Source organism: Plectropomus leopardus, chromosome 22, assembly GCF_008729295.1.
Source record: "Plectropomus leopardus isolate mb chromosome 22, YSFRI_Pleo_2.0, whole genome shotgun sequence".
Classification (NCBI taxonomy): Eukaryota; Metazoa; Chordata; class Actinopteri; order Perciformes; family Serranidae; genus Plectropomus; species Plectropomus leopardus.
In genome coordinates, this window is record NC_056484.1 from 11,386,402 (window position 1) to 11,406,559 (window position 20,158).

Below are 20,158 nucleotides of genomic sequence, written 5' to 3' on the forward strand. Positions count from 1 at the left end.
AGGGCCAGAGGAAGCTGTGCCAGCTGTACCAGGACCACATGATCTACATCGGAGACGGAGCCAAGACGGGCATCAAGGAGTGCCAGTACCAGTTCAGACAGAGGAGGTGGAACTGCAGCACAGTGGACAACACGTCGGTGTTCGGACGGGTCATGCAGATTGGTAAGTTTGTTGTTTGATAAAATCAGCATAAGGAAAGTGTATTTATAATGTCCTTTTCCTGCCTTTAAAGACTTGTCTATTTGAACATGATGGCAGCTTTAAAATGTGTATTATATTTTATTTTGCCTCCAGTTCTATGTGAGATTGTGTATTTTGTTTGCCTATGTAATTACTTTTTCTTTTGCAAAATAATTATCAAAGAAATAGGGATTTCATCAAGCATGCAAAAGCCCAGATGTGACATACAGACACGGGCAGATTATGACAGACATTCAAAAGGCCCCACTACCCTTCCTACATAAGAGCAAGAAGCAGAGATTTTGTGGTCATTTGCATCTGTCTTTAGTCGTTATGCTTCTTTTTGTGTGTCTTTGGGGTCATTTGTGTCTCTTATGCAGTCATTTTGTTTCTTTTTGGTTGTTTTTGTAGTTATTTTGTGTCTCTTTCTTTTCAGTTCAGTAGCATCTCTTTGTGTCTCTTTGTGGTACTTTAGAGTCTCTTCCTAGTTGGTAATTTGAGTGACATTTTGCAAATGTAGGCCAGCGGGGCCCCGACACTGTGGGCCCCTGGACCTGTGTCCGATAAGCCCGTTCATTAATCCATCCATGCGTACAGACATGCTGAAAGAGGAAGAAATGTCAACAGCTGTATTGTGTGATGGGCTATTTTGAAATACATAATCAGTCATGAGAGAAAAAGTCAAAGGTGACACGAAAAGGTTCGCTCTGAACCCCGAGCAAAAGTTTTCAGTCATGTACCTTTTAGACTGCAATTTTTACTCGATGGTGGCAGTAACGTTTCTATTTATTGTTTTAGTTTGATGTATTGTCTGTTATTATGATTATTAACGCGTCACATGTTTGGACAGGTCAGGACATAAGGGATCATTTAGGGTCGGCCAAATAACAGACTGAAATAATAACATACTGTGTGGCGTGTTATTGTTTAGACAGGAATGAGTTGAACAGTAGCTTGAAATTGAATCTACAGTAACAGAGTATAGCGGGTTGATAGAGACACCACTGGTCAAATGAATAGACAGGTCATACAGACTTTATTTAGGATTATTCCTTTGTGCCCTAAGCCAAATAAAAGCACAGCTCCCTCCAGTGTTTGAAAAAATATTTGATACAACCATCTTAAAAGAAACAAAAAAAGCAACAACATATAGGCTATATATAGGGATACAGTGTCCCAAATATCCTCAACTTTGAGTGACATTAATTTAAAATAAGTAAAACAGATAAGATTTATTTATATAAATAAAAATACCTATTACCATCTTTTATAGTCGTGTTAGCAGTAGTTTTATATACATAATATAATAAAAAGTGATCTCAAACCTGATAAAATTTGATAATAATTTTTCAGAAACTGATTTTGTTCCAAATATTGAGAAAAGTGAAGGGATTGAGAATGTAAAAAACGCAGAAACTTAAGCCCAAGAAAATAAATAAACCAGTCCGCTTTGTATTTGCGCATGCGCATTGAAACTGCTAACTTCACCTGTGGAGTAAAAGCGAAGACACGCGATGTCCTTTACAAAACGCATACAAACTAGATAATTCAGAGCTGGAAAACCCCGTGTAATGTCTCCGCAGCAGTTTTAAACACCCAGCAGTAGCTCAGATGGATCGTGTGCGTCTAATTCCCAGCAGGCGATGTGGGAAACCTCTCATCAACAAGTAAGTGTCAAATCCGCTGCGGGCAGTCAGACGAGGTGTTTGCTGCTCTTTCTGTCTCCGTCCCTCTCTGCCTGTCTCTCTATTGACAGTGGCTCTGTGGCTGCAGCTTTATATGGAGGTGTTAGTCGGTCCATTGTCCCGCGGCTCCTCTTTTGAAATGCGCTGATGAGCTGACACCGAGCCGGCAGATCCGGACCTGCTATTTGAAGTCGGGGCTCCGCAGTCCCATAAACCGCCCGGCTTCTGCTGCATAATGTGTCCCAGCGTCCTGACTGAGGGGACCCTGCTCCTAAAACCTCAATGAAACGCTCACACTCCTCAGCTCTGCATGCATACCTGCCCGTCTGTCTGGCTGGTGTTGATTGCAGGTCATAGGCATCCCATAATGTATTATCTATAGGCTATAAATAACACAGGAAGGCACTGCAAGCATCAACACATATGGGATAATATGCACACACACCGCATTTACCATGTAATGCAGGGATACCCAGTTTGTTTTGCCCAGTTTGTCCTCCTGTCATTTTGCAAAATGACAGGAGGCCAGGTGCCAGTCGCAGCAGCCCAATACATGTGTCCAGGATTTTAGGATGTTTCTAAGATTTTAGGACTTTAATCGGATTTTAGGTCATTTATAGAATTTTTAGGATATTTCTAGGATTTTAGGATATTTTTAGGGTGTGTCCAGGATTTAAGGACATTTTTAGGATTTTAGGATATTAATCAGATTTTAGGGTTTTTCTAGAATTTTAGGACATTTCTAGAATTTTAGGATGTCTTTAGGATTTTAAGACATTACAAGGATTTTAAGATGTTTCTTGGATTTTAGGGCACTTCTTGGATTTTAGGATCATTGTAGAGCAGGGCAAACATCCATATAGTATAAAAGCGTTTTGCTGTGACTTCTGCAGGATATCTGTTATTATCTATTATAATTTTAAAGGAGAAATGCCACCCTAAAATACCCAACAAAACTTAACAGTGGTCTTTCTCAACCAGAAGCTCTTTGCTGTTCACATGTAAATTTTCAGTTTCAGAGCACTTGACCTCCCACCTGTCAGGCCATCAACTTTGTCCTTTTGGTTTGTGTATTAATGCGGAGAATAGACAGGCAGGCGGTGTTGTGTATTCCACCGTGTAAAGCAAATCATTAACATGAACTGGTCTGTTGAATGCAACGCATAGATGCAACTACAGAGAATAAAAGCATTGTGGTCGACAATTGCAGCAGAGATGTTTTCCTCTCCTTGTTTAATTGAAACTGATGAGATCATAATCCATAATCCAACTTTATGACTCAATACTAATGTCTTAAGTATGTATGCAAGGACAGGTAAATGACACTTTACTTTTCTGCCCTGCAAAATGAAGTCTTCTACTGATTTTGGCCTAGCTCCTCTTAAAGGAGCAGTTCACACAAATTCCAATCTCTCACCTCTAGAGGCACAGTATCTACCCCTGCAGAAGGATTAACTGAAATGGTCCAGGATTTGAGATTTTTTGTCCTTTACTCAAATACAACTGAGACAATTTTATTGACTGAATTGAAAAGTTACATTTGCCAGCAAAATAACTTCTGAAAATGTGTATTCAGAAACACAGTCAGCAGTTTTAATGTATATAAAGGTAGAAAGTTTCAGTGAAAACTGTTGATGCAGAGAACAGGAATATTGTTACTGGAAAGACGTGCTGCTGGATTTTTCAAATGAATTGATTTTGAACTCATTTGCATTGACATGGAGGCAGAAAAGATGCCACTAGAGGTGAGTGAGAAACTCTGTTTTGTAATTTGGGTGACGTCACAATTTATCATTAGGGTTGACTAGTCAGAGGTAGGACAGGTATACACAAAGGTCAAACTACAGGGGAAAGCTGATATGTTGCATTAAATGCTGCCCATTGTGTGTTACGTCTCACTGAGCTGGTGTTTTAAGTTGTTAAGTTAAACCAGGTACAGAGTTAGAGCCTGAAATCGCATCTATTGTCTATTGTTAGTGACGTGGGGTGCAGGGCTGTTTGCTGCATTGGTGTTGGTGGTGGTGGGGGGTTTACCCTGTGCATTTACCCGTGCTTCCTGTCAATGAACACATACCACAGTCCTAAATAAAAAAACAAGATAAGCACTTATTCACGCTACTCTTATATTTTTTTAAAGGGGACCTATTATTCTCATTTTCAGGTTGATACTTTATTTTAGGTTCTGCTAGAACATGTTTACATCCTTTCCTCATAGCACATCTCTTTAAGCCCCCTTCCTGAAAAAGCCTAGTTTGAGCTGACTGGTCACTGTTTCCAGGTCTTCCATATCTTGCCACCTCTCTACTCTCAATGTAGCTCTAACTGAGAATGACATCAGTTTTTACTGTAAAACATTACCACTGAAAGTTCCCAAACCAAAATCTTCCAAATCAAGCAAGAATCTCAGTGGTGAAATTAACAGTATCGGTAACTAAGATGACATGTTTCCATGATGTTAGCATGAAGCTATAAGCAGTGTATGTAAAGTAAACAGTAGTGTGCCTTAAACAGACATATTTAAAGAAATCTGTGACAAGCTGGAAATAGAATATTCAGAACAGGCTGAAGCCTGAGGTTGTGGCTCACATTGATTACTTTTACATACGATTACCTCATTATTTAAAACTTTGGCCACATTTAACATGAATATCAGCATTGTAATATTACATATATGACAAAAAAATAAGGAAAAGCATAGTCGGTCCCCTTTAATATCATATCAGGTGTTATCTAATATGAAAATTGAAATGCTTAAATCTGTCCTTTAGTTCATTTTGTATTTTCTTCTCCATCAGGCTCCAGGGAAACAGCCTTCACTTACGCCATCAGTGCAGCTGGCGTGGTCAATGCTATCAGCCGGGCGTGCCGCGAGGGTGAGCTCTCCACCTGCGGCTGCAGCCGTGCAGCTCGACCCCGCGACCTGCCGCGGGATTGGCTGTGGGGCGGCTGCGGCGACAACGTGCACTATGGCTACAGATTTGCCCGGGAGTTCGTGGACGCCAGGGAGAGAGAGAAGAACTACCCACGTGGTTCTGCTGAGCACGCCCGAACTCTGATGAACCTGCAGAATAATGAAGCTGGGAGACAGGTACGCGAGACACAATGTTCTTTTAGTCTTTCACTTCAAAAATAATAACACTTTTCTTCAAGAACAAAACTTAAGTGAAGGAAGTGTGTCATTCCTCTTAACCCTGTACTATATCTCTAAGGAATGTGTGTGTGAGTCGAGGTGGCCTGACCTGGCAGTATTTGTGAGTGTGTGTGTGTAAGTTATTTATTGGGAGGGTCCCAAATGGTATAACTGCTAACGCCCTTGGAGTCTGGTTAGGTCGCCAGGTCAATGCACATTCCAGTGCAGTAACACACACGCACACACACACACACACACACACACACACACACACACACACACACACACACAAATACAAAGAGGTGGGACCAAGTCATTGTTCTTCAAATCACAAGTAAGTATCGAGTCTTTGCACTCAAATCCCAAATCAAGTTCCAAGTCATAAACTATGCGTTTCAAATCCTAAACAAGTCATAAAGCGCTCTTCTCCAAATGTAATGCCAATTTAACATCAGAGTATCAAGTTACAGTATTACATACAAAAAACATAATATGCTTATTTAAATTTCTGTATTTATTCGTGCAACAAGTTTAAGTTTTTATGTCTCTCTGTTATTTTCAACATGCACATTTTGCGTACTGCAGTTAGTTTTTTCGTTGACCACCGCATAGTGTTTGTACACTAACAAAATTATTTTTTGATATATTTTTTTTCCAACTGGCACTCAGTAACGCAACGTTAGTTCTTCATGGTTTCTCCTTCACATTCCCTGCATGCTGCCAGATTGGTTCAAACAAAGTGGATAATGTGGAGTTGTGTGAGTGTCGACTTGCTGAGAATGAATAATGTCAGTCGATTTAGAAAATGATTTGTAGCACACTTTTAAAAGAGACTGATGGATGAAATCATGAACGGATGGATGCAGTGTGTTTTGTCAAACTAACATACTTTGGTTTTTGAGGGTTTTTTTAAGCTCTCTCTAGTTGCCATACAGCAGACATGTCCAAAATTTAGCCCAGGGGCCAATTGTGACCAATTTTGCCCCCATTCAAAAATGTTTAGACACTCCTACCCGACAGCAACAATAAGAAGCTAAAAAAATGATGCTGGAGTTTAAGTTGTTGAAATTGTTTCAGGTGGAGAGTGATGCTCTAAGAGAAACCTTTCACCTTCGACTAATACACACACACACACACACACACACACACCTTCCTCATAAAAGTTCCATTTAACTGTGCTGGTACACACTGGATCAGGAGAGTGTGTTTATCTTCAGTTAGAGGAGCTTTGTTTAAGCTGTTTGCAAGACCAAGACTGTGTGTGTAAGTGTGTGTGTGTGAGTGTGTGTGTGTGTGTGTGTGTGTGTGTGTGTGTGTGTGTGTGTGTCGTCTCGGCTCCATTTGATTTGTGTGAGACAGTGAGCCTGGATTTGTGTGTGTGTGTATCAGGGGTCAAAGGTGAGGGTCTGGAGAGGTTGTGTTTCTGCTTAGGGTCCCATTGGGGCTATAGGTGAGTGTATGAGAGAGAAAGATCTATTGCTACAGCCATGTATTAACGCACACACACGCACACGCACACACACACACACACACACACACACACACACACACACACACACACAGTCTTGGTCTTGCAAACAGCTTAAACAAAGCTCCTCTAACTGAAGATAAACACACTCTCCTGATCCAGTGTGTACCAGCACAGTTAAATGGAACTTTTATGAGGAAGGTGTGTGTGTGTGTGTGAGAGAGAAAGATCTATTGCTACAGCCATGTATTAACGCACACCCACGCACACGCACACACACACACACACACACACACACACACACACACACACACACACACACACAAAGAGAGAGTTCCTCTGCCTTTCTGTAACACACACACTCTTTTGAATGACTTTTCCTCGTCCCTCCTGTTTGATCCCTGGTTTTCATTGTTGTCTGTCCATCGAAACGGAAGAGAGGAGAAGAGAGAGATGAAAAGGGGGTGAGCGACCGAGAGGAAGACAGTTTTCTCTCTTCCTCTTCATCCCTTCTTCTCTCTTTCTTTCCTGGACACGCCGGTTTGTCCCTAAGCGGGATTTGTCTTGCTTGGTTGAACAAGGCAAACCGCAGGGCTTTTGTGGAGGTGACAGGGGCGTGCCGCTGTATGTGTGTGTGTCTGTGTTTCAGAATGTGCGTGTGTGTGTGCGTGTGTGTGTGCTCAGCTTCATTTGGTTTGTGTGGAAGGCGGATAACGTGGTCGTCTGTGTGCGTCTGTGTGTATAAGCGTCTGGAGACAGAGACGCAGGGTGAGGGATGGACCTCCGTCACAGTCCCCCGACTTTCAAAGACCTACACACACACACACACACACACACACACACACAAAGCCACCCAGGTCCACTGTCTCCGTTTCACACAAATCAAATGAGGCAGGCCTTGTCACACAGAGACCAAAACAACTCGATGTTCATTCCCAGTCTGAAGACAACAACAGGCCACTTTTGTGCCGCCTTCACTCTGAACACAGAAGTGAACTTTCAAATGTTTCTGTCAACCTGTGGATCACTTTGTTGCTCGCTGCAGCCGTGGCCACTCTTAATTGTATTTATTAAATATGCTTATATGTTTGGTACCTAAGAAAAGCTCAAGAATGTGTTATTCTAACACTAACCTCCACTGTGGTCCTTAAATTATTGCTTAAACAAGCACAAATATTAAGTTTTTTAAATCCTGATCAAACACACTGGGCTTCCAAAGATACCAAATGTGTCATGATTTTTTATTGATCACATGGAAATAGCACAAAATTATACACAAAAACATACAGAAGTTTCTTTTTGATGTTAGTGTAGCTATTTAAAATGATACACAGTATCTCAGAAATGTGAAACAATGCATAATGATGGCGGGCACAAAATGTGTCACAAGTAGGTTATGTGCTGATGACACACAAACAATGCCAATGCAAAGTCTATTAATAGATTACCAGTGATTATCGTGAATTGGTCGCAGTTTGGTTACATTTAGAAAAAGAAAAATGCTTTGTTAGGTTTAGGAAGAGAAAATGGTTTGAGTTAAAATACCTACATAAAGGACATAATTGAGATAAGCTAACAGTTACAAATAAAGATAAGTTCTTTTGGGTTGTAGTCACGTAAAGTCCTTAAAAGTCACATATTATGTTGAGCTTTGGTTTCACATGGGGCACCAACAGCTGTCTCCTGGTTAAAAGTCATTTTTTTGACAAAATGATGTTACATCTCCTCATCACAATCACAAATTTGTGAGTGTTTTACAATCTGTACAGCGTACAGACCTACGATTCAGATAAGGAAAAAATCCCAAAAAACGCTGAGAGAGCAACAGAGAAGGGACATGCAGCATGTTTGACAGACAGAAATGCCAACAATAAAAAAAGAACCAGTATTAGGTATGTTTATGAGGAACATGGTTCCAGTGAACCGTTTATTTGTATTTTAATTTCTGGTTAGTTCTTTTGTTTATTTGAAAGTTGCTGGTTTGAATCAGGAGACCAACAGTTGGTATGTGTAGCCTCTCTACAGCTGCAAAGTTAATCACCATTAGTTGCAAAACTGAAGCTGCTCTAATGACAAACAGTAGAGCAGTAAAACAAACAGCAGATCACAAAAAAACAGAGCTAAGATTGAATTTAATAACAGTGTTGTTGATTGTAACAATTATAAGATCCATCAGAAAAATGTGTCCTTCTTGGCGATCTTTGCTTCTCATTCATTGCTTATTCTGTCACAAAGGGTGGGCTATTTTCTCTATTTCTGCACTATTTTAACCCCCCCCCCACACACACACACACACACACACAAACACACACACACACACACACACACACACACAGCTTCTAACCCCTAACCTTGTCTGAGCAGAACCTATTGTGCCTGATGCAGAGACCGTGTCTCCACCATGGATGACTGACCGTGTGTGTGTGTGTGTGTGTGTGTGTGTGTGTGTGTGTGTGTGTGTTGTTATCAGGTCCAGTGTCACTGTGCCCAGCAGGCATGACCAACCAAATAGCTCAGTATGATGCAGGACACACACACACACACACACACACGGAGTATATGCATGGTTTGATTCGGACAACATGATGTTATTGGCAGCTTGTAATATTTATCATAAGAACAATGAATGATGAGCTGTTGCTATAGTGCCGTTCAAAGGATGTAGCTCAAATTCACAAACCAAAAAAAAAAATGACATGCACTACAAGCCAATTGCCAGAATAAATGTTGGCATGGCACGTTTCAGCAAACCACAGATAACTTGTATTTGTGCATTATTGTGCAGCAGTTATGTTGAAAAATGAAGTTTATTACTATACACTTGATTATGGTTAGCAAAACATCATGTTTTGGCTCAAATACCTGGTTTGTCGCCACAACCACAGCTGAATGTCTCCAATGTCTAGCTAAAATCATGACTTTGTTGTCTGTTGTGCTTGAAAAAATAGATGTCTTGCATCTGTCCATCGTCCCCTTCTCATCCAAATGACAAAAATCACCCCCTAAACACCTAATCTGAACTGCGTCACTGTAGAAATTGTTATATGCTTTAAATGCAATGTACACATTGTACATTTCTGTGATTTGCAGAAATGTACAATACCAGCATTTTCTTCTGGTGACTAAGCTGTGTACAAACTACCAACAGCACTGTAGCAGAAACAGAAAAAGAAAGCACAGAAAACAAATCACAAGGTAAAAGTGAACTGAAAGATCTTGTTTTAGGCTGTTGCTCAAAACCTCCTGCTGATTCTGGCCTCCCTAATATCCCTGAAAATGTGATCCACAGTTTGGGGCCATGGCTGAAAAAAGAGTTGCAGTCCTAATTTTCTTATTACTGTGGTTCTGAAGGTCTAATAAACCCCACAGTGGGGGATCTGAGGAAACATGAGGGCTCGTAAAACAGCGAGGAGTCTTAAAATATGAGGATTTCCTCTTGATGATGAATGTATGAAACGGTTTCTTACTTCAAAAATCCCATTTACTCCCATTAACTCCTGATATAAATACATAATAATTTCCTAAAATAAGCACTTAAAGAGTTTTAGAAAGTTGCCCCTTTATAAAATATCAAAAACAGAACCACAAACACTCAAAAAACCGCTTCCTTTACAAATTGTCCCGGGCTCTGTCTGAGGGGGTCACGGGGGTCGAGTCACAGGATTGGAGGGTGCCGAGTGCTATGCCTGCTGGGTAGTAAAGTAGAGGAGGGGTTGTAAGTGGGGGTCGGGGGTGTTTGGGATGCAGAGGTTAACAGAGGTGAGAAGGTAATTGAGATCAGGCAGTGTGAGGAGTGATGGGTTTCATTTGTGCGAGGGGAAATGTAGGAATCAGAATAATTGATTCAGCAAGTGTGGTGGGAACGGCATCGGTGCAAACATCACAATGTATTATAAGTGACAGGGTACAATGTGTGTGTGTTTGTGTGTTGATGAGAGGTCTATTACGTGTTTGTTGAATGCTGCCTTACTGGCCTGGTGGAGCTGCAGGGTGTGAAGGCCGCTGCCACGACCATAAATCTCGCATTTCCTGTTCTGTTTCTGCAGCATACACATATGTAAAAATGCCTCATAACGCTGAGACCGAGCCAAACAATTTGCAAACTGATATTGCAAAGACTTAGTTAAGATGCAAGCTTCACTAACTACTATTTGGAGACACAGTGATACAGCTTCCTTTTGGAGCATTTTTGCAACATTACGGCTCAACAATTTAGAAAAAAGTGTATTTACTCAGAGAAGACGTGAAAGGGACTTTTCATCTGATTTCAAGCCAAAACTCAGATCATTTAACTGCTCCTGACCAGGTTAAGTTTGCTGCATGCAAAACATTTGAGGTGAGAAATAATTAGTGCAGTAACATAATCTTGATTCACATTTGATCAGCACTGCCTAGTTTGACCTCACTGATTCAAATGATTGACATTTATGTCTGACACAAAAAGACACAGATGTATTTTTTATAGAAGTTACCAGCTACTGTTTTGAGGCTGGTGTTGAACATCCAGAGTTTGGCGTTTTGCCGTATTTCCTTTGAGTTCCAGATGGGCCTCAGTGTAACAAAAACAGTTCTAACCGTCCAGATTCGGGCCTGAATGTCTGCGTCTGTGCCTTCCTCTTCGCAGATGAAGGTGTTAACACCTTCACATATAGTCAGTGCTTCTATCTGAAATACCGGCTATATGAGAAATCTCATATAGAGAAATCTGGGGCTCATTTTCATGAAAAAAGTAATGTTTGGAAGAGTCATGGATGTGCCCGGTGACCTCTCTATTATAGGAACATTTTCTGCAAGCTACCGACTTTATAGCTAAACTAATAGCCTGTCATCTTATAGTTTTCTCTTTAAAATGACAGCATCCTCGCTCAGAGCTGTGTGGGAAACAGGATTTACAATAGAGCCACGTTTCCTCTGGTTAGTAGTAACCCTTCTATTCTCAGTCAGCTGTTTGTTTTAGTTTGGTGGAGTAGTATAGACAGCCATGTTGGAGAACAGCAAGTATGTATGGAACAAAAAAAAAACTCTTTGTTTTTCTTTGCATTGCATTTTTCCCTTTGGGTGATCTATCTCACCGCACATTTTAACAGGAGGAGGTTTTGCATCAGCGCACAAAAACCAGAGACGGGAATATTTCTACATTTGTTGCTGTATAAAGCTAATTTTAGTCCCTCAGGAGGAGTAGCAGTGTATGTATAAGTGCACAGCTGGCACATGTGGAGCTATGAGAATATGGTGTTTTTCCTTTCAGCCATTATTCACATTTTTCCTCTCCTGTTTAATTTTGCAGCAGAAGCTTTAAAAAACTGTGGCCCAAATCTCCAGAGTTCATTAACTTGAACGTCATCAACTTCAGTGTCAGAATATCTATCATCTTGAGGCTTAGTTTACCTTGAGGCTTTTAGGAGCTCATTGTTGAGCACATTTCTCAGAGTGCTTACACATGTTGACCACAAGATGGCAGCAGTGTAGTAGCAAATGTAGCTCTACAGCAAAACATTCAAGTCTCAGACTGTAAAACACGGGGGTTTAAGGTGGTCAAAACTGAAGCAAATACTGTTTTTATATCATAGTAGATATTTATGGAGGACCATTTCGGCTTCTGTGATGGGGAAATATCCTGTAAGTCTTTATTATGAGAAACTTCCTTGAAATTATGACTTATTATCTTAAAATAATAATAAAAAAAAACTATTTCGAAATAATGACTAAATGTCTAAAAATTATGATTTCATATCTTGAAACAAGTTTTAAAAGATACAACTTCATTACTTTGAGAAGGTTACTCATTATTTTGAGGTTTATTATTTTTGAGATACTAATTTTAGAAAGTTTCACAGTATTTTGAGATTCTTAGTTATTATATTGAGAGTGTTTTTTCTTTGTTTTGAGAAAATAACTCATTATTTAGTGAAACCATCTCATTATTTTGAGATATCATGTTTTTTTTTTTTAGAAAGCTTCTCATTTTTCTGAGATAATTTGTCTATATTTTGAGATACTAGGTCATAGTCATAAGATCAATGTTTTGAAAGTTTCTTATCATAATGACTGAGGGATCTTTTCTTCCCCTCACATTGGCAGAAACTGACTGCAGAAGTTTTTCAGTAATTTAAACCAGACACTTATGGCTAACGCTAAAATCTCTTTCTAAACAGAAAACACAGTTGATCTGGACAGATGTTAAATTTGAGTGTATACAGTGGAAAACTGTTCTTATATAAATGAAGTCAGGTGTTAGAAAAACAACCACATCTACAGTATTTAACATCAACATCTTGTGTTTCTCTCCCTCCACCAGGCCGCCTATAACCTCGCGAATGTCGCCTGTAAATGTCACGGCGTCTCGGGTTCCTGCAGTCTGAAGACCTGTTGGCTCCAGCTGGCCGACTTCAGACGTGTCGGAGAGTTCCTGAAGGAGAAGTATGACAGTGCGGCTGCCATGCGCATTGGACGCAAGGTATATAATCTCATAGAAGATGCATCTCTTTTTTTTCAGTAAATGTCATAAACAGAACAATCATCCTAAAAAATATATCCTAAATCTTACATCAACTTTCTTATACCAGGGCAAACTGGAGTTGGTAGACAAGCGCTTCAACACCCCGACTGCGGAGGATCTGGTCTACATCGACACCAGTCCCGACTACTGCCTCCGCAACGAGACCACGGGCTCGCTGGGCACACAGGGCCGCCTCTGCAACAAAACCTCGGAGGGCATGGACGGCTGCGAGCTGATGTGCTGCGGCAGAGGGTACGACCAGTTCAAGACCTACAAGCACGAGCGCTGCCACTGCAAGTTCCACTGGTGCTGCTACGTCAAGTGCAAGCGCTGCACAACGCTCGTGGACCAGTTTGTGTGTAAATAGCAGACGATGGACAGATGAGAGGGAGAGGAAATGAAGAGGTGACGGGTTGAAGGACGGTGATGAATGGATGAGTTTTCAGGGTTTTGTTCAGGATCAATTTAAAAGTTCCATTTTCTGACCAGTTTTCTTCTCCCCTACATTAATTATCTTCTGCTTTGACATGAAATACCACAATGATGGAAACATAGTTGCAAAGAAGAACAGATAGATGAGAAGATTGACAGAAGCAGGAAGCAAAGAAGGAATTTTTATTTTCCAGAGGAGGTTCCTGTTTCTCGTCACTCTATCGTCACCTTCTGCGAACATCCTGATCACAACCCTGAAGGAAGGAGAGATGGAGAGAAAAAGGACATCAAGGATAAATGGACCTAGAAAGTGGAACAACTGGATCCTAAAATGGGGACGCGCAGAGTGATAACGAAGATATAAGAGATGAAATAAATATATAATTAAATAATAAATAAACATACAACACTGATTGTTATTTAAAGAGACTCGAACAAAGCGAAGGCACACTTTGGACCCATAAAACTCCTGTGTTCGGGAATCCCACAAATCATTACAGTCCTTTTGGAGTTTGAAGCCATGTGAGTGCTGAGCGGTGTCACCGTGTCACTTTCTTTTGACCTTGCAAGAGACATACTCACGTACATGGGTTGACGTTGCTCCAACATACTTGCAATAAGAACAGAAAAAACACCAGAAGTACAAAATAGCCCACCAAAATTCCAGACTGAGCGAGGAGAAGAGGAATCACTTTTTGGGGTGCAAAAGAGAAAGCGAAGAGAACCGTGAAAAAAAGGGAAAAAGTGAAAATAAGTGATTGTTTTGCAACAGAATTCACGAGACAGTTTTACAAGTCACACAGCTGAATTCCCAGCTGATTTCTGTTTAAAAAAAAAAAAAAACAATAAAGTGCAGTAAAAAACACTTAATCTTCAATCAAAAAAAGGACTAACGACTTACAGGACACACTTTGTCTCAGTTTAACTACTGCTGTTAGAGCAGATTTGCAGCACCTGTGACCTGACAAGTGTGTCCGCGCAGGTTAATGAGGCTCGCAGGATCGCGGCCATCTTGGCAGCGCGGCTGTTTAAACAAGCAGCTCACACGGCCAGCGTCCTTCATCTGACAGTGAAGTGAGCGAAACCTCCATTAGCGAGATTAATGTGCTGAATCTGCCTTAATGAACCCGCACTAAGAGACACGTTCACTGAGAGTGGACCTCTTCATCTCATGTTGTTATGCAACTTGTTAAAGGAGCACTTCAACCACATAATGATCATTTAAGTATCAATTAGTCACCCCGTGTTATGGTGGATTCATGGAGAAATATTTGATTTTCTCACATGCTTCCGCGGTAAATGAAGAATCTAAAAACGGAGAAAATGTATGAAGAATTAAAGTAAATGGGGTCCGTGTAAACCAACAGCAAAACTATATAGAAGCATTTGTTTAGAAACTCTTACACAGCTCATGCAGTGTAATACAAGTCTCATTTATCCAGTCATATGCTCAGGACTTCCTTAATATACTGCTTGTGCGCTCTATTCAGCAGAGTTCAAACACAAATGCTTGACCAAGTGTGCTACTACAACAACTACTAACAAGTTGCTATAAGGAGCTGTAAAGTCCCTACAGGGCAGACAGGAGGGGAAGCTAATGTGTCCAACAACCACGAGGGTTTGTGGTTTGCTACCTGAGTGAATGCTGAGCCAAACCATGATGTTTATTTCTAAAGCTAACTTTTGTTACACAAGGAAATAAACATAAATAGTTGTATATTGAAAAGACCATGAATCTAACAAGCAGAATCTTTTCATTTCCTGTAAAAACAGAAGTATGTTTTGCAAAGACAAAATGCATGAAACAAGCATAAATTGATGCGACATCCCAGAACATCAACAGTGGATGCAGGACGATACCTGGTGGGTTATATGTAGAAGTGGCGAAATTTTACAAGTTGGGATGAGATACATTGCATGATAAAACGATAGCGGTTCCACTCCAAAACTACCTGGTTAGGTTTGGAAAAAAACATCCTGGTTTGTCAATAAATAAGTGCTTATGTCACTGACTCGACATGATCACATAAAATAGGTCACGAATGACATATCATGTACGTCATTGCCATAGCATGCTACACATACTAGCCCATTAGGCTATGTTATTAAAAAAAAAGTCATGCAAAAAGTGCTCTCCTGGGTGAAAGTCCTGTGTCTGCTCCGCCCACCCTATAGGGGGCTTCTTTAATACTTGTACAACATTATGCAGGCTTTATGACTTTTTATGCTTTGTCACTCCACTTCCTCCTTTGCTTCTGTAATGCTGTAATTACTATGGCCACTAGAGGGTGAAGTTTAACTATAAATGGAAGTATGGCTTGCAATAAGCTGCTGTCACAGTCAATGTTTGTTGTCATTTTTCAGTGAAATCGGAGCGAGTTTGCTGTTGTTAAATGTGGTCCCTCTTTAAATCTATTTTATCAAGAACTTCTTGATTCTTTATTCACCGTGGAGGCATGTGAGAAATACACAGTTTACTTAACGAACTCTACATAACACGGTGATGAGTGATTAATGATTATGTTGTGGTTGAAGTATTCCTTTAAGTCAACAAAAAGCCCTGTGGTGTCGGTTTTGCCACCAATGTAACATTTTATTTACCATGAGTTTTGCAACTTGTATGGGTTGGGTTTATGATATTTTAAATGTATAATGTAATCCAATCGATAGACGCAGCTGATAGCAAACACGGAGAGGACAAAGTGAGCAGAAGAGGACTGAACATGCTGTGGAAAAAATGAATGTGTGAGCGTGGATAAACAGAGAGGACTGCAATTTAATACGTGCTACTTTAAAAAAACAAAGTAGTAGATAAGAAAAGAAGGTATATTTTATTACTGTTTTTCATTTTCTGTTTTCTATGTTTTATACATGAGTATCATTGTGTATTCTTTTGATAAACTAGTCTTCGACAACAATGCTTTGCTCTGTTCTTGAGTCTGCTGCAGTTCTTGTGGAACAGTCTGATCCCGGCCAACTTTTTCACCAACTTGACAACTACAGACAAGTCTTTGTCATTTCCAGGATGTTTTGGAAAATGATGCTGCAGTTGCTAAATGGGGAAGTAATGCGGTACAAGAATCTGAATCACAGTAGAGTCATTCACAACAACAATGCTGAAATTATTAATGGAAAAAACACAACTGGAAATCAGTGGAAGCCACTTAAAGGTCCAGTAGGTATTGGCAGTAATGGAATATAATATGAATAACTGTGTTTTTATTAGTTTTTTATAATCACCTGAAACTAACACTGTTTACATTCTTGTCACCTTGAAAGAAATCATTTATATCTTAATATGGTGTAGGCCCTCTCTCATGGAGTCCACCATGTTGTTTGCAGAAACTTGCAGGCAAATGAAGCACTGGCTCTAGAGAGGACTGTTTGTGTTTTTGCATTAGCCAACTTGGAGACGTTTCAGTTGGTTGCAGTCTGCAGTCTCACTGCTGGATGTTACTAACTACAACAGTCCTTAGAGGGTGACACTACAGGCGGATAGGATAAAACTTTTAAATGATAGATATCACCATGACATTTCCCCAGGTGATTAATTACATTAAAGTTTTCTGAAATTTTATGTTTAAATATGCAAATGAGACATAATCTAATAAAATACGCTCTACTTACGTTTCCAGAACAGAAATCTGATTAAGACGCATCAGTGTCATAATCGCCTATGCTTATACCTGTTCACAATTAGCTTTTTTTTTTATATTGAGAAAGAGACAGGCATGTGTGCATATTCCAATTATAACTTCTTTTTTTTCTCAGGTGCAGAGTTAAAGATATACTGTACCTAGTATTAATCTATTTCCATTTCCATTTTTCTTTGGCAGACAATCCTCAAACCTATTACTCAAGATTGATGAGTGCAAGTAAAAAGTCAACTATGCATGCATTAACCTTGTCATATCAGAATTACAGTATTAATATATAATCAGAATATTTTCATGTTGCATTCATCACACTGTGCTTATATGTATGTATTGTTTTAGCATATAAAAAAGTCAATATTTTGTATTTTTGTGAAGTTGTTCGCCATCTTATAGCACTGCACAGTGTGATTCTGATAGTTCTTGCTCTATTCTTGTCATTTTCTCTGATTTCATTATCTTCTCACTCCTCTTTGAGACCTTTGATCCCATCAGATGGACCAACAGCTTGTCCACTCATTGACTCCTCATCTGCTCCGTGCATGCCAGACTGTTTTTATCTCTGTTTGTTGTGGCTCTTTTGTGGAATCGGTACCGTGTGACTTCAGCACCTCTTTGTGACTCTGTTAAATGCTCCAGCAGCTTTGCTAAACTATCTTTAACAACTTTAAGCACTGGATGTCAAGTGCGCAGTCGTAGCGAAGCAGGTCTGTACGTTGACCTAACAACTAACAATCCCATTACTTTTAGCCGCTCACATCTAATTGGATTAAGCCACTGACCAGAGTAGCACATCCAACCAGCAGGACTGTCTCTGTCTGTGTAATCCACCTCATCTGATACAGGACACTGTTTTCTCATCACAGACACAACTGCCACTGCTGATTAATCCTGCAAAGACATGAATCAATGTATTGATTCTGCATAGATGGTTTATGAATGTGTCTGATAGTGTCGTGAACAGGGTTCCCGCAGATCCTCGAAGAGTCTTTAAAGGCATTAAATTCATCAATCTAAAATTAAGTCCTTAATTGGCATTAAAATGTATTAAAAATGCTTTGACATTGGAGGTGGAGTTTTTATGAATTTTTTTTCTGACATTGCATTGAAAAAGCTTGAAATAATAGGTAACTTAACAAATAATGAAAAAAATATTACAATCATACAATACTAATGATTATAATATAATAATATTAATTATAATAAAAATAATAATGATCATTTAAAGAATGTGTCTTGCATAAACATCACCGAGGGGTCATTTTTCTTCAGTGTTGGCTTCTGTCTTGGTATTAAATTTCATTTTAAGTGGCATTAAAAAATCCCTCTTGCCGTAAGCTGCGGGAGCCCTGGTCGTGAAGCGTGTGTACAAATTGCATGTGTGTATTATTTTGTGAAGATCAGACCAAAGTGTCTCGATCCATTTTCAAGTCTATCTTTCTTTCAAAAGGCATTTTCTTGCTCTGGGGTTGTATTTATTTTTCTTCTTTTCAAGGGTGCCCACCTTGAAACTGTGCTGATTTTTTTAGATTTTATGTGCTGTCAAACATGTTTAGTTTTTTTTTGCAGCAACATCCATATTCGAATCATTGTCTTCTGCCCGGCTACTTATGAGTCTGGACAGACTGTAAAATGTAAATGCAACTCGACTGGTTCACTCAGGCATACAACATGAGGTGGCAATTCTAGCTTTATCCTGGTTTGGGCCAGAGTCCCTAAGGGGGATCTTCTTAATGAGAAAACTTTTGTTTCACTCATCACTATCAACTTCAGTTTTGACTTCTGTCTCCTCAGGTGTTTGGTGATCTTGAGCTTGTCCTGCAGCTCAGACTTTATTAAAAAAAAACAAACCCTTATCTACTCTCTCTACAGCTTTGACTCTGCTCTCAGCTAAGCAGCAGAGTGGGGAAACATGTAGCCACGGGTCCTTTTAAAGGCAAAAAAGTGTCTGCACATCTGCACGCAAACTGGCCTGGAACATCAGAACAGTGTTTTAAGATGATCTGACCCTCTGGTTCTTACCTGCAGGATTTTTTTTAGTGTTCGACTGCCAGCTCTCTAATTATGAAGCCAAACTGCTGAGTGGCACAAATTGCTCCTTTTGCAGTTGAGCCACATTACTGGAAGACTGGCTCATAGAATTTATCCTCACATCTTTTTCTCATTTCTGTGCAGTTTTTGGCATTGAGCAATGTGAAATAATACCTCTCAAACCTGTTCTCTCCATGTGTTGGTTTCTGTTTCCCCTGTGTCCAGCAGGGGGAAACTGCAACATTAAAACACACCAAACCGAGACCTTAAGAGTGTGCAGCGTCCGGGAGAAGTTGGTGAGAGTCCAACCACACACAAAAACACACATGACGAGGCTTACTGTTCGCAGCACACGGCTAATGTTACCAACGATTGTTAATGAGACAGAGTTGAGCTGTTTTAGCAACAGTGTGGGTTTATTTTGACTGTTAAACAGCTCAGTTTCAGATGTTACCTGCTGCTACTGTTGATGTTAGCTCATGCGAACTGAACAGACGAACTGAGGATAACGGCTCGGAGATCGTCCTTCAGCACTGTGTCTAACCTATATAACTTTAACAGCAGCAAGATTTTTTGCTGATTGTTCTCACTCCAACTTTGAATTGATCTTTTAATAGGTTAACTGAGGCCTGTCTGTTTAACCCTTTCAAACTTCAGCAAATTTGCTTGATTTCTTTCAAAAACAGGAAGAAGTCACAAGCTATGAGTTACAAGAAAATTATCTAAAATTTAGTGAAATTTAAAAAAAGTGGAAAAACAACGAAACAAAAAAAACCAATATATTGATAAATTAGTTTATAATAATAATAATAATAATAATAATAATAATAAAATAAAAAAATAATAATAATAATAATAATAATAATAAAATAATAATAATAATAATAATAATAATAATAATAATAAATATAGTTTTCAGGCCATTTTCTTGTCACTTTTTCCTACTTTCTTGAGAGATATCTCTTGCCAAGTTGCTCATTCCCCTTTTAGCCATGTTATCCAAAGAAATTGAACCATTTTGCTCAGGTTTCAGTAGTTTAGTAGTAGTTAGTAGTTAGTAGTAGTTAGTAGTAGTTGCAT

At 39.6% G+C, this 20,158-nt stretch overlaps 1 protein-coding gene across 1 annotated transcript in view; it reads left to right on the top strand.

Annotated features, from left to right (window-relative positions):
- wnt5b (wingless-type MMTV integration site family, member 5b) overlaps positions 1-16,312 on the top strand; it is a 121,473-nt gene extending 105,161 nt beyond the window's left edge. The window contains exons 5-8 of the mRNA XM_042511047.1: positions 3-162; positions 4,661-4,953; positions 12,762-12,920; positions 13,030-16,312. Of these exons, the coding sequence (XP_042366981.1) occupies positions 3-162; positions 4,661-4,953; positions 12,762-12,920; positions 13,030-13,329 (912 nt within the window). The 3' untranslated portion in view covers positions 13,330-16,312. The remainder of the gene's footprint in view (positions 1-2; positions 163-4,660; positions 4,954-12,761; positions 12,921-13,029) is intronic.
- Positions 16,313-20,158: the final 3,846 nt, after the last annotated feature.